This window comes from Rhea pennata, chromosome 3, assembly GCF_028389875.1.
Source record: "Rhea pennata isolate bPtePen1 chromosome 3, bPtePen1.pri, whole genome shotgun sequence".
NCBI lineage: Eukaryota > Metazoa > Chordata > Aves > Rheiformes > Rheidae > Rhea > Rhea pennata.
In genome coordinates, this window is record NC_084665.1 from 74,236,685 (window position 1) to 74,251,481 (window position 14,797).

General features: G+C 41.5%; 1 protein-coding gene across 1 annotated transcript in view; it reads left to right on the plus strand.

Annotated features, from left to right (window-relative positions):
• Positions 1-14,797, plus strand: part of CEP85L (centrosomal protein 85 like) — a 118,010-nt gene that overhangs the window by 92,442 nt on the left and 10,771 nt on the right. The window contains exons 5-10 of the mRNA XM_062572620.1: positions 1,377-1,494; positions 4,520-4,696; positions 9,279-9,431; positions 9,708-9,862; positions 12,624-12,741; positions 13,050-13,100. Coding sequence (XP_062428604.1) covers positions 1,377-1,494; positions 4,520-4,696; positions 9,279-9,431; positions 9,708-9,862; positions 12,624-12,741; positions 13,050-13,100 — 772 coding nt within the window. The remainder of the gene's footprint in view (positions 1-1,376; positions 1,495-4,519; positions 4,697-9,278; positions 9,432-9,707; positions 9,863-12,623; positions 12,742-13,049; positions 13,101-14,797) is intronic.

Consider the following 14,797-nt stretch of genomic DNA (forward strand, 5'->3'; position numbering starts at 1 on the left):
AAATTTGCAATTGGCATCTTTTCAACTGATACATCTTTAGGGAAGTCTTTTACTACATTTCTGTTCTGCTTCATTTTATTGCTTGCCTCATGATAATATTTTCAAAATGTTCCCTGCACAAATACTGGTCTTGCTTTTTACTTTTAGAGGTGTTCTCTTAAAGTTCGCCTATGTTTGCCGTTCATCACCTCGTAGGTTTCTGGGTTTAATTCTCAGTTCAGCATCATTATTTTTAGAAAAGCAAATCATATTGCACATTTAGAGATGTTTTGAGAAACAATTTCATGCTTCCATGCAAATATCTCTTAGTATAAAGAAGACAGTAAAAACAAACCAAGGAAGTAAAATTAAAGGAGTACGCAGAATTATTTTTTAAATTAATTGGCAAAGTAGCTATGTATGTTAATGATTTCTCATAGGTCAGTGAGACAACTCATCCTGTGCAATTATTGATGTGCCCATTTCTTCATGAAGGATACAGCAAACCTCCAAGTCCTTATCTGTAGTATGACTTTGGTTGGAGTTGAGACCTGGCTTGTATTTGCTCTGTAGATATGCTAGTTCAAATTCGAATGTGATTTTAAGTGGTGATATAATTATTTCTGCTGTGCCCGCTCCAAGTGTTTGCTTTAAGAAGTTAATTTCTGGTTTAGTATGTAGTGTGATGCTTAACTCTAGCAGTAGGAAACATCTTATATAAAGCAGTTGATTGAAAAGATCTTAAGGGGAACAAAAAGCAAATTTATGGGAAAGCTATGCTCTCTATATAATGCCTTTTTCTTTTTAATTTCTTTCTGCTCCTCCTGATTTGTAAGTGTCTCAAGCCTGTGACAAAAGTTAGCTCTCGTGAAGAGAGAAGATGCAGAGCAGAGGTCCAAGAAAAATGGTGTATTTCATTTTCACAAACTTCTTCATGCTTGCATTTTTGGTTACGGGAGTAAATGAGGACAGAATTACTGTTTACCCCTCCTCCCCCCCAAATTTTTTTTCAAATCATTTCTAAGTGATTTATTTACTGTTCTCATTTGAAAATAGGCCATTTGGTATGTGTTTGTTGTTGGAAAGTATGCTTAATGTGGAAGTTATGTGCACCTATAGTTTAGTAGTTCATATCCTGGTAAGAGTCTGGTTCTAGAGTTAAACTAGATGAATTTCCTTCTGGCTGTAGTGGAGAAGGCCCATAGGTAATGAAGGTCCAGGATTATGAAATATCTAACGTGACTGTATGTAGTATTTTTTACTGCTTTATTTGACAACGTGGGAGAGAAAAAGTAGGTTGAACAGCACTGTTGCAGTATTCTCAAGTACCAATACTAAGACCTATGTTATCTCAATCTCTAGTACATTCTCTTTCTTTTCAAATCTGTTTATTACAGGCAAAAGCAGCAAATTAACAATTTACATCAGAAGATAAGGGAAAATGAGTTACGAGCTCAACATGCAAGATTGAGCCATCTTGTGAACTGTGAAGAACCTTACATGACTAATTTGCAGGTAGGGTGGATGTTTTTCTGTTAGTGGGATGTTCCTGTATGCAGGAATTGACATCTGAAAGCATGTGTGCTATTTTTTGCAGGCCAAAATGCAGATTTTTTATGATTTATTGATGGATGTATAATTGTATAGCTGTAACTTGCATAGAAAAGAATATCCTATAAGTGTTATAATTACTCTATATTTGCAGAAGTCTAATTTATGTTAATATTCTGTACAGATTTGTTCTGAAACATGATAAAAACAGGGTAAGAATGAGGGATTGTAACAGCGTGCATGTAACCTAGGTATACAGGTATATTTTGAGAGGAAGTATTTCAGATGGGGAATATTAGAAAACATCTGATTAAAGTTTTTTGAAGAGGAGAAAGAGGTAATCATAGAATCAGTAAGGTTGGAAGGGACCTCCAGAGATCATCTAGTCCAACCTCCCTGCTCAGCAGGGTCACTTAGAGCATGGTAGACAGGGTTGCATCCAAGCGGACCTTGAAGATCTCCAGAGAAGGAGGCTCCACAGCCTCTCTGGGCAACCTGGTGCAGTGCTCAGTCACCCTCACAGGGAAGAAATTCCCCCTCACGCTCAGGCGGAACTTCCTGTGCTTCAATTTCTGCCCATTGCCTCTTGTCCTGTCACACAGGACAGCTGAAAAGAGTTTGTCCCCGTCCCCTTGACACCCTCCCTTCAGGTACTTGTACACATTGATAAGATCCCCCCTCAGTCTTCTCTTCCCCAGGCTGAAGAGGCCCAGCTCTCGCAGCCGTTCCTCATAGGGCAGATGCTCCAGCCCTCTGGTCATCTTTGTAGCCCTATGCTGGACTCTCTCCAGTAGCTCCATGTCTCTCTTGTCCTGGGGAGCCCAGAACTGGACACAATACTCGAGATGAGGCCTCCCCAGGGCTGAGTAGAGGGGCAGGATCACCTCCCTCCACCTGCTGGCAACACTCTTCCTAATGCACCACAGGAGACCACTGGCCTTCTTGGTCACAAGGGCACATTGCTGGCTCATGGGCAACTTGTCATCCATCAGCACTCCCAGGTCCTTCTCTGCAGAGCTGCTCTCTGGAAGGTCAGCCCCCACCTTGTACTGGTGCCTACGGTTATTCTTCCCTAGATGCAGGATTCTGCACTTGCCCTTGTTGAACCTCATGAGATTCCTCTCTGCCCAGCTCTCCAGCCTGTCCAGGTCTCTCTGAATGGCAGCACAGCCCTCAGGTGCTACTCAAAAGAAAGGGATGCTGGGGACATAGTATCCATAAAATAAGTGTAACAGATGTGAAAACTCAAATAGAGACTAGTAGAGCTCTTTTGCACAGAACACCTGAGCAGGGTATGGTTTAGTACTCCTAGGAAACATCTTAGTCTCAAAAGAAATATGTGATATTTTGGGCATATCTGTCCTAGTTTCAATCTAGCTAGCACAAATATCAGCAAGAAAAAAGATGAGGTAGCACAGGTTAGCTACTAAGTGCAGATCCATTTGAGGACTGTGGGTACTGTGCCTGTGATCCTATGCTAGTACACAGATTCCATCTCAGCACCCAGGAATATATAAAAGGATGTGTGGAAAGCAAACATCCAAGGTAGATTCGCAAAGAAATAGTTCATCTGTCTCTCTTTTATTACCTTTTAGTTTTTGGTCACAAATACTGCACCAGAATCTCAGCTAACATGGAACAGGTTGCCCAGAGAGGTTGTGGAGTCTCCTTCTCTGGAGATACTCAAAACTTGCCTGGAGGAGATCCTGTGCAATGTTCTCTAGGTGACCTTGTTTGAGCAGGGGGGTTGGACTAGATGATTTCCAGAGATCCCTTCCAACCTCAACCATTCTGTGATACTTCTGCATAATGTTAATTATGGCTTTGGAATGGCACAGCTGTGCCACCAGTAAGGCTCTAATTTGTGTAGGGCAGGAGAGAAACTCAAGTGGAGCCACAATGTGAAGATATATGTTCAGGAATTTTCTCAGACATATAAGAATGTGAAGTTTGGCTTTTGGTGCTTCCAGAAATTCTTTTATGAAATACTTTAATTCTGTCTAAATTGAGATTTTGAAACAATGTTGCAGAAATTTAAATTTTAGTGTACATATCTTAGTATACCCTAATACACGCTAAATAAAACAGTAGATTTTTTTCATCATTTGTAATTTAAAAAAATTTAAAAGTTTATAGTGGGTCTTAGGAGTTCTGCTTGATTTGTTTGCCTGCTTAAAGTAATTTTCAAATGAAAATCTCCTTTAACAGTTTGTATGGGTAAATTATAAGTAGGGATATTACATCCACTTTTCTGAAGGAATGTTATTAATTAAAAAGGACTGTCCAGATTAATTTCTTTACAGATACCAATTTATGTTATTAAAAGAATTTTGAACCTGAAAGTCTGGTGGGGTACTGCTTTGAGCTTGTCTCTCTGTGGGCAGTGGAAGCAGAAGAGTAATATCTTATTGCATGGGATGGAAAGCAGTAGAGTTTTGGTAGACAAGACAAGAAGGCAGGAGCTTTACCACTGTGTTGTCTCATGCTACTCACTGCAACCTTCTACACCTCCATCGTAGCTCTAAAGTTTGACCAATATTAGCACTCTGCTTTAGAACAGACTGTGAGATTCAAGCATCTCCTGTTTTAGTATATTCATAGTCATTTTGCAGGGTGGTTTTCTTTTTATGGGCTTGTATGTTAATTCAGGGGCAGTAATTTGTTTTGAAAGCAGTTCTTCCTTGTTTGCCCACCCTTGCCCCCTTTTCTTACCCTCTTTTGAAGATACCTCTCTGCCTCCATTAATCTACATGGGAAATAGCCCCACAACGTTAATTTGTATATATTGTTAATGCAGAGATGTCCAGCTTCTTTTCTGCTCCAAATATAAAGACTCCTGAAATACATGCTGTTGCCACATGTTTTAGTGTTTGAAAATCAAACTCCACCCTTCCTGGCAGTGGAAAAAGTGTTTTCTGCTGTGTTACTGAAGTAGACAGTGGTATTTGTGGGATCACTTGCATGATTATTTTATTTCTTTTTTTATAAGCAACCGCAGTATGAGAGCACATCATTGCAACCTCAGTTTTCAGAAAGATCAACATCGCAGCTTGAGGAGCTCGAGCGGAAGATTGCAGCAGCTGAGAATAAGGAATTACAACTCAGTGAATTTCTTAAGCAAATTTCAAACAAATCTAGTGAGGAGAAAAAGAAGATGGAAGAGAAAGTAAGTGTCTTTCATGTTTCAAGTTTCATTTTGATGCTGTTACAGCAGCAAATGTTTTGTTTGGTACGAAGCAACTTACTATGTTTGAATTGCTGGCATATTTTCAAAAGGTAGCTAAATTTTATCTGTGATAGAAAAATTGGTAGCTATTGGTAGTAGGTATTGCAGCAAATAAAGCTGAGTCCTTAATACTAAATACTGATGTAATACTATATACTAATGTGATACTGACAAGAAGTGATGATCTATATTCATTTTCAGGCCTGGTGCTGACAGTTTTAAACATATATCAGTTAAACTTGTTTTCAAGAAAAGCTGCTCAACTCCAAGTCTAAAAATTTGCATAGTTAGATGTTCATTATAGTAAATTATTCATTATATATAAACAACTTGCAGGTTTTTTTAAGCTGTTCAAAGTGAAATTTAATTTAGGACAAGGGAGGGGTCTTAGATAGCTGTGTACTTGAATTCTTTCAACAAAGAAGGCTCCTTTAGGAGCTGAAGCAATACCTAGGGTGGTTTTGAACGTCTTGACAGCCATCATTTCTAGCAGGCGAGTACATGCAGTTGGGCAATAGTCCCTAACGTTTAGGGAGACCTCATTGCTGTTACTGTCTCCTTGATCACTGGGCCCCGCTGCTAGGCTTAGATTTACCTTAATGCAGATGCAAGCAGTAGGAGCAGGAGGAGAGGATGGTGCCTCATCTACCTCAGCCTTCTGCCTACAGGTGGCACTGAGTCATGCCATTTCAGTATTAAGTGACAAGTGGGAAGCAAAAAAAGAAAGTATAGTTCATCTCATAAATTCTGCTTTCCCGTTCCCCTTGAGCCCTGCAGTCTGCCTTTCAGTAAAGGCAACAGTCAGGATAGGCAGAAGAAATGATAAGAAATTGATTGCTGCTGCTTCCTCCCATGTGAGCATTCAATGCTTATGTTCCTCACTGTGGAGGAACTGCTGCTGGGAGTGGTGGCACTGGTGAGGGCCTGTGTGGCAGTGAGCAGTTGGCCAGATGCCCTCTAGTCAGGAGCCTTGTTCACTGTGTGGTCCAGCTTCGCTCCTCAAACCCCCATCCCTCCTGTACCCTGAACAGGAGAGAGTGGGCAGAGAGGGAGAACATGCGTTTTGGTAGTCGGATTAGTGCCCTCTTATTTGAGGAAAGGCTGCAGAGGGAGGAAGGGCTCACGCCATGCTCCTGAGGGATGCAGCAGGCTGGGGACCTGAGCAGCGGTGGGTGGTGAGCATCGGCACGGCCGTCTCTGGAATCTCTCCACCGTGCTGACAGGGAGATCAGCCCAAAGCCAAAAGGGCATGGTGTCCCTGGGTGCTGATTGATGCTAGGGAACAAAAGATACTATTTTTGTACTGATCAAAGGGATTGTTGCTGATAGCTGTGCTAGGGTATTTCCAGGTGAACACCTGCCTTTTTGAAGAGGACAGGGTTTTTCAGCCCAAAGACAGGGTTTGGCTGGGCAGTGGGAAACACTAGAAAATTGAAGCAAATTAGCAGTCAGGTGAGCTTTGCCTGTAAGAGCCTGCCTAAAAGAACACATACAAATTCAGGTGAAAGTTGCTGGCATAAATTTTTAATTCTCTGGCTGCCCCATTTTTGCGAACAACATTGTCATTTCCTGTATTGGAGTTTGAACATGTGGCATTTAAATATAGCACACAGACGATAACTTTTTGGCAGTAAAGGACAAGCCGTGGCTATTCTGGTGCAGGTGGAGGGAAAGAAAACATAAAGGCATTCCTATTTGATTGGCCATGAGTTGTCAGTAGTGAGAGCTCCCTCATCTCAAAAACAGGATGCAGTGGAACTGGAAAAGGTTCAGATAAAAAACAACAAGGCAGATATCCTTCAGAAAATTGCAGGAGAAATTATTAAGTCTTTACTCTGGAGGAGAAATGACTTAAGGGGAGGGTGAGGGGAATCTGCAGAATCAGAAGTGGCAAGGGAGAGGTGGAGGGCGATCGGCTGTTCCCTGCATCTGCCTGTGAACAAGAACAAGCAAACATCACATGAAGCTTTTAGGAGCCATATACATAACCAGCAAAAGGAGTTGATGCTGATTCCTCATGTGAAGAGTTGCAAACCTGTAAAATGACTTTTCAAAGGCTGGTATGAATGCTAAGAATATAGAGGGGCTTAAGGGAATAGTAGGCAAGTTCACGGAAGTGCTCTCATTCTGAGTACACGGAGATCAGATCTCTCTCAGGATAGTTCCCAAGCTGAGAAAACTGGAGTCTGGGAAAATATGCTTTCCCTGTTCTTTCACCGCTGTAGATATCTTTTTCTGGACACTGCTGGAGACGATTTACTAGCCAAGAGAGCCTCTTGGTCTGAAGTGCTGTGTCGCTTCTAACATTCGGTTGATGAGCATACTGCTTTCCTTTTCAGGAACTGCAGGGCCAGCAGAGATGGAAGTGCTGTGTGCTCATTGCTGACATCGTACCTGTCTTTGCCCCGTGCAGATATGGTACCGAGGGACTTTTTGTACCACCTGATGAATCATACAGGTGCCTAAATGAGAAGGCTTTTTCTGAGGCTCCTTGTATAGTCAGCATAGGGCTGAGATGATTGCAATTTATTTAGGCTTCTGATGTGTATGAGGGTCTGAAAAATATGTTCTCTTATGGCTAACTGGGAGCCTTGGTAGCTCCTTGCGACTTCCTAAGGTAGATACTGCAGTACCCTCTATGGTGGATTCTTCCTTTTCTCTATGCCAGGCATGTGTGTGCCTCTTGGCATCTCCAAATTTTGCAGCCCTCATTTAGTTCTGGGGCATTTCTTCTGAAAATTTGACTGCTGGGCTGGAAATGATTCAGCTCAGGCACTTGTGCACTGCTGGCTCCTCATTCTTCCTCTGCTATGGATAATTATGAAGGACTTCTGTAAGGTGGCACTGATTGCCTGTAGCAGTGTTCTTCCATATGATTTCTGTGGCCTTGCTTTTAATATTTAATTGCTGGGAAGTGAGATCTTTCCTGTTTTGTTCCTGCCCTGACAAAGTAGTCAGCAGTGTGTATGGACAGGGGGGAAAAAAACAAGCACCAAAGCTTTTGTTCTTCTCAGTAGAGTGAACAAGAATGAATGAACAAACATTTTTAGTGTGGGAGTAGAGGGAGAGGATGAAAGGAGAATGAGGGTGATGCTGGGGATTTTGAGGGAAAGGGAGGAATCCTTAGGCAAACATCCTAGCTAACAGAAGGAGAAAAGTTGCAGAGTCTGACTGCAGGAGAGGACCTTCAGGGTATATACGCAAGAGAAGAAGAAAAGATTTGGTGCAATCTGTGTCCCAAAAGTACTGGAGTATTTGAACAGTCACACTCACCATCCTTAGTAGTACGTGAGGAAAAAAAGGGAAGGGACTCAAGTAGTGTAAGGGTCAGGCTCCTGGGAATTCTTGCTCTGCAACATTGGCTTATGTGTGTCTATTTATACTGTTGTCTTAAGACTTTTGGCAGGCAGGGAGTTGCAGGGGAAGTAAATGCTTCTGAAGGATATTGTGGCAAAATATCAAGGCTGAATTGTAACTCTGCCTCAGTGGATGTGGGCTTTAGTTGAGCTTTGTCTAATCAGAAAGATTTTAGACCTGCATGAAAGCTCTGTTTGGTTTTGAGATCCTGATAGAAGATGAAAAAATTTCGAGTGTTTCGGCAATCCTAAGTTTTTTGGCCTATTTAGAAGACTGTTTCTGGAAAGTCTTTTCAGGTAGTATCAATTTAAACTTTTTTGTAGTCTCCATCACTAAATTCTGACATTGACAGTGTCATACATTCATTTCTCAGTGAGATGCACGTCTCCAGCAACCAAAATAAAAATACATTTCAAGTTTACTCTAGTGACAAATGTTTGTTATCTGTGAATTATTACACACTGGTTGAAGAAAGAGTTTTCTATTAAATCAGAGCCTTATTTGAAAGTACTCTTTCCAGCTCCCTTCCTCTTTCTTAGTTCTAGGCAATAAAGCAAGTTGATATCAGGCATGCAAGTGTGTGTTTTCTGATTGGTTATTGTAGGATCATGACATTAAATTAAAAATACGCTTTTGCAAACTGTTGTACAATTAACATGCTTGTAGAAAAGCTGGTTTAAGAAAGCAGCTATTCCATTCTGATTTGCCCTTATGTAATTGTCAGATGGCATCAAGGTTAGATTTTTGGCTGCAGTTCTAGTTGGGTGAAGTTCTTGGGGCTCTTTGTTAATATGTTGTTCCTTAGGCAAAGGGAAGAGGTAGGAATAAATATTTCCTGATGATTTGTTGCACATGAACACCCACACTGAAAAGTTATATATTTTAAGCATTGAATTGGTACGCTGTCAATTCCCAAGACACATGCTGTGCTCTAAGCAGAGGTGGAGCGACTGTGGTTTGAGACTGACCAACGGTTCAGTACAAGTCTGTGACTTCAATTTGTCAGGATGAAGCAGAATGAATTATTCTTTGGTTTTATGTTCTACGGTAGCCATCCCTTACCTGTAGCTGTGAGTACAGTTCCTGCAGAATGACCAGCCTCTGGTTGCAAAGCACATTTATTTTCCATTGCAATAATCAAATATGTATTCTTTCTTTCTTCTAGCTTAAAACTAGAGACCGATACATTAACAGCCTAAAAAAGAAATGCCAGAAGGAGTCTGAACAAAATAAAGAAAAACAGAGACGAATTGAAACCTTAGAAAAGTACCTGGCTGACCTGCCAACGCTGGATGATATAGAAGGCCAGACTAAACAGGTAAGGTAAAAAGAGTTGATTTTACATTTTTAGAAATACATGTAAGCTCTGTAATGTCTACTGCCAAATGTTTTACTGTTTCAATATACATAATTTTTCTTATCTGTTTAGGAAGACAAGTATATGAATGTTTTAAAAAGCTATGTTAGGGCTGATCATACACAGATAAGTGAAGAGGGCCTAAGATTATACAGAAAGTAACTACAAGGCTGTGGTCTGCCACAAGCCCTTCTGTTAATGTGGCATTGTATCTGACTAATAATTAATCTGTGTTAGCTGCAAATTATAGAAGAGAAGAACAAGCAACTCCAAGAAGCTCTGACTGAGTTAGAAAAGAAGCTTGGAGAGGCCCGATCACAGTGCAGAGACAGAGAATTGCAACTGGTGTGTCAGAAGAAAAAAGAAAAAGAGCTGGTCACAACAGTGCAGAGGTATGAACTGTGTACTGAGATGGATGTACTTTCCCAGCTAATGTCAGGACCTCACTTTTTTTTTTGCAGTCTTAATCTATTACAGTGCTAATGATTTTTCATGGCATAAATAATATTGCTGTGCAAAATGACAGTGTAATGTAATAGAAAATCCAACAAAGTGCCATTTGTATCAAGTGCCACAGAGAAAAGCCTATCTAGAAACTCTTTGCTATCTTCTTTTTTTTTTAAAGATATGTACACTGCTGCAATGGCATCATGGACTACTGCCAGGGAGAGGATGGAATAAACATATGCAGCAAAGAAGCGCTGTATGGAAGCTGTCAGTATTCCTGTTTAGTAACTAATCCTGTCACGAACTGTAGAAAAGCTCCCTGGATATCAGCTGAAGGGAAAATCAGGGAAGGGTCAAAGATAAATTGTGGCTGTTTCTTACCTTTTCATTGAGGCTGGGGGATGTTTACAGGGAGATTTAACTGCAGGTGGTGTGCTGTCATTGAACTTGAATAATTATTAAAAAAAAAAAAAAAACCAAACCAAAAAGGGATAGATATCCATGAAGAGATTCCAGGTGAGAGATTGAGACATTATTACTATGGTATATGTTAAATTAAGGGAACTATTTAAAGGCTTATTTTAAATAATAATAATAAAACAGAGAGCAGGGGGAATCACTTTTAATAATTTATGGGGTTGTTGCTACAGTTCAGTGTCCCTCAGTTGCGTAAATGTGCGTGCCATAGCAGTCTAAAAGTGTTTCCATGATGAAAGGCTAGCTGCTTGGGACACCTTGCCAGCCAAAGCATTGGACGCATTGTTTCCATCTTACAAGTGAAAGGCTTTTTTCTTCATGCCTCCATAATCTAGAGGGATCATTTTATCTTTTCTGAAAGCCTACGAAGAGTTGCCTCTGGTTTCTAAATTAGGCAACAGGATTAATGCTAATAAAATGTATTTTCTTTTTGAGAGAAGGTGAAGGTGAGCAGGCAAAAGCTCTAGCTACACCTAGGAGCTTAAATGAAGCTACAGAGGGTGTCAAGGTCGTGACTTCATATGGAAGCAGCTGGCAGAAGTGGCTTTATGCTCCCCCAGGACAAGCCAGTCCCAGAGGGCATGAAGGATACACTGTTAGGGCTTGTGCATCCAGTAGCCTGATAGCAGTGAGGCTGCCACAGCTCCATATCCCCAGGTCCAGACAGTAGTGAGGCTGGGCATATATTCCCAGTAGGTACCCATATGCACACACACACACACACACACACACGTATACAGCACATATGTACATATGCATCTGACCAGTTACCTGATCATTGTGGAGAGAGAAACGCAGCATGCAGACAGCACCGACAGTTTCACCCTGTTCCCCTCTCTGGCTGATCAGGTGAAAGATCTGTTAGTGGGACATGTTTATATATAAATATACATACATATGTACAACATGGATCTATCTAGCAGCTGGACTGAGATATCTGATCCACCCAGTGGTGGTGCCTGCACATACGAGCCCCAAGGCTTGCAGCCCCAGTCCGGCTGCTGGTATAGACCACACAAAAGCATACATGCCACATATACAAGTGGGTCTCAGTCAGCCCCCAAACTGCAGTGGCTCCCTGGCAGTTGGCTGGGACTCCCTGGTCCCTCTCATAGCCAACTGCCTCCATGATGTCACTCTGGGAGCCATACACAGACCCCTGGCTCCCAGGTGACTTCACCTACCCACCAGATGGTGCAGCTAGATGTTCATTAGCAATCACACCCTCACTCGCATCCTTCACTTGCTCCAGCTGCTGGCACTGCAGACATGGGGCACTCACCTGTGGTGCCATTCCAGTCACTGGTGCTTAATTTCAGTCACTCTGATCTTTCCAGTTGCTGGGCCCCTGGGTCTGGCTCCGGTTGCTGGCACTCAGACCTTCACACACACAGAATAGTGAGTCCCTTGCCCAGGAAAATAGTTAGAAAAGGAGAATGAGGATAAGAAGATCGGCTGAACTGCACTAATGAGGTGCTGGGTATGACCAGACAAACATATTAACCAGCCCTGTTTACACAGAACTGACCCCTTTTATCGACATATCCCTCTATTTTCCCATGTTCTTTCTTGATAAACCCACCTTGATCCCTCCCTTTCTCCACCTTTGTTTCTTTCCTGGAACATCCCATAATAGATCTTGCACAGTCCCAAAGTATTCTTCCCCTGCGTCCCCAATGCATCCCATGACCTGAGGCAATGACTTCCCCACACTGTGCAGGGGGCCCAGGGGAGACAGCTCCTACTGACCTGTGGTGCTGGGTTTCACTCCTAGTCCAAAGGGCTGAGCCAGCCCTGAAGGAGCCAGGACAGGAGATTGTTTCTGTGACTGGTTGTTACTGGGGCTTCCTGCCCTGCCAGTGTGTTTCTGAGCTCCCGCGTGTGTGTGGAGAGAGGACTTTTATGGGCTGAGCTGCTCCTGCACTGGACCTGCGAGTAGCTGGGGCAGGATATGATAGGGGTCCCCATACCTGCTATTGCTCCTTTGAGCTCCCCTGCGGGTGTGCACAGGTGAGCTTTTTATCACATAACCTAATACAGACCAGCAGGGAAGGATTTTGTACCATTCATCTGCTGCTGATCTGCTCATTTACAAGGCTGAATTCTGCTTTGTACAGTTTTATGGTGTCGGTTGGAAGACGGTGCTGTTTTCTAATTTGTCACTAGAACACAGTGCACTTTTGGTTTCTATCAGTACACTTAATTCTTTCTTTCTTCCATGCTGAACAGCTTGCAGCAGAAAGTAGAAAAATGCCTGGAAGATGGTATTCGCCTTCCCATGTTGGACACAAAACAGCTTCAGAATGAGAATGAATGTCTCAAAGAAAAGAATGAGAAAGCCAGTAAGGTTAGTCTGCAAATTAGCTTTTGGTGGAATCTTTAACTTTCAGTCCTACATTTCTTACTTTTTATTTAAGAATAACTGTTTCACCGAGGAATTTTCCATTTGTTGCTAATTCAGTTTTCTTTTGAATACCTATCTGTTTCCGGTCTGTGCATTTATTCTCCATGAATTTCCAGTTATGTGAGAATAAAATTCTCTTGTCACTTACGTTTTCAAAGAGTGGCCGTTTGAAACCTATGGCTACACATCTATTAGTTGATTTTAAAAGGGTGCTGAAGAGATTCAAACCTTTTCTCAATTTTATTTTCCAGGTCATAGACAATCAACAAAATCAGATAGCTGGGTTGATTTTAGACTTACAGGTAAGGAAGAGAATATGTTTTGGTATTTTCAAGTGTGAGAACTGCCTCTTTAAATAATGGTCAAGTCTCCCATCAAACACTGGGGTTCAGATGCTTATCCAGAGAACAAAAAGTACATTGATCATAAGATTCAGTACAGAGGCCCCTAGCAGATCTGGATGCCTTTCTAAACCACACTGCTTCATCTCACACGGTTAGGCAGGTCCCTGTTCAGCTGGTTTCTGACAGTTGCTCGTTTAGGTACCTTAACTCTCTTGATGGATCTTGGGTACCTAGCTTGGAGCCAAGGATTTCTCAAGACAGGTTACTAGGAGTCAGTTGCAGCCCTGTAGATCGGATTAACACACCAAGCTCCTGATCCTGACACTTGACACCAGTATTTGTTGTGGAGAAAAGGAAACATGAAACAGGCTATAGGGAAGAAGGTATATCTGGTCCTGGCAAAAGCTGAGCATTTGGAAAAAAAAATAATAGTAGAACATTTATTTCAGCAGTTATTCAGATATGATGAATTTTAGTTTCTCCATTCTTCTACTGGATTAGCATTTGTCTCTGCATTTATCACTTCTGTTGCCTGCAGCAAAATTGAAGTTACAGGGCTGTGCCTAGAAGGTGAAGAAGGTGCTTCTGCTTCAGCTGTATGTGCTGTATGCTTGGGTGAATAGCAAAATAATAGTAAACCAGCCAGCTCAATGCCTGCCCCTTCAGCAGTGGGCAGGGAGTGCTCTCTGGAGCTGGAATCCAAATAATGGAGAGATACAGAGCTGCTTGCGTAACACTTTCTTAGCGAATATACTTTCTTACTTCCACTTTACACGCTGGAACTAAATCTGCTTATTTGCAGGTATGGAAAGTAAGTCATCTTCCATTCATTCCTTTTTCTAACATGCAGGTAAAAAACTGCCATTCAAAAGAAGCCTGGTACCTGCTGACAACCATATTATTCCTTAATTAAACCACGTTGTATTAAATACATCAGTATAGAAGCAGTAGGGGAATTTTAATTTGCAATGTAATGTGCATCTGTTACCTGAAAAGCAAAATCAGTCATTTAACTTTCTCTAGTTTTGAAGAAGGCAAAGTTTATCGAATTGTTTTCATGAAACAGGTGAAAAAATTGCCTATGACTCAAGCAAATGTAGTTCTGTATCTTTAATAATTCAAAAAAAAAAAAAAAAAAAAAGTAGCAAATTGGACTCCATTACCTTTCTCAGGTTCTCTTGCCTTCTCTATAGTTAAGATTATTTTGTTGAAATATACACAGATTGCCTGCATGCATCTCTCACATCCTGAGTTTTTTCCTATTTCCTAAATTTCCTGATCTCTTGCTCTACATCAAATTTATTTTGAGGCTTTTTAAAATGTTAGTCAGTTTTGTGCACATTTATACAGAGAGCTGCTTTGGTGCTTAGAGTCTGAAATGACTTTAGGGGGCTGATGTTGGGAAATGCTAAGTAGGAGAGGAGTGACAGATTCTGAATGGAGTAATGTTCTGTTCTCCAGGACTTTCTCTTACCTTTCCCTATTTTGATGCATTTGTTTAAGGTCAAAAATAAGATTTGAATATGACGTTAGCCCTCGAGTTAGTTGTAGACTGTCACGGTTTCTTTGTGTCCTTGATTTCTTTCCTCATCGTGTTCCCCGACAGTCATTGGAAATAAGTTCGTTGAAAATTGATGGCTCTCGTCAGGAGGGAG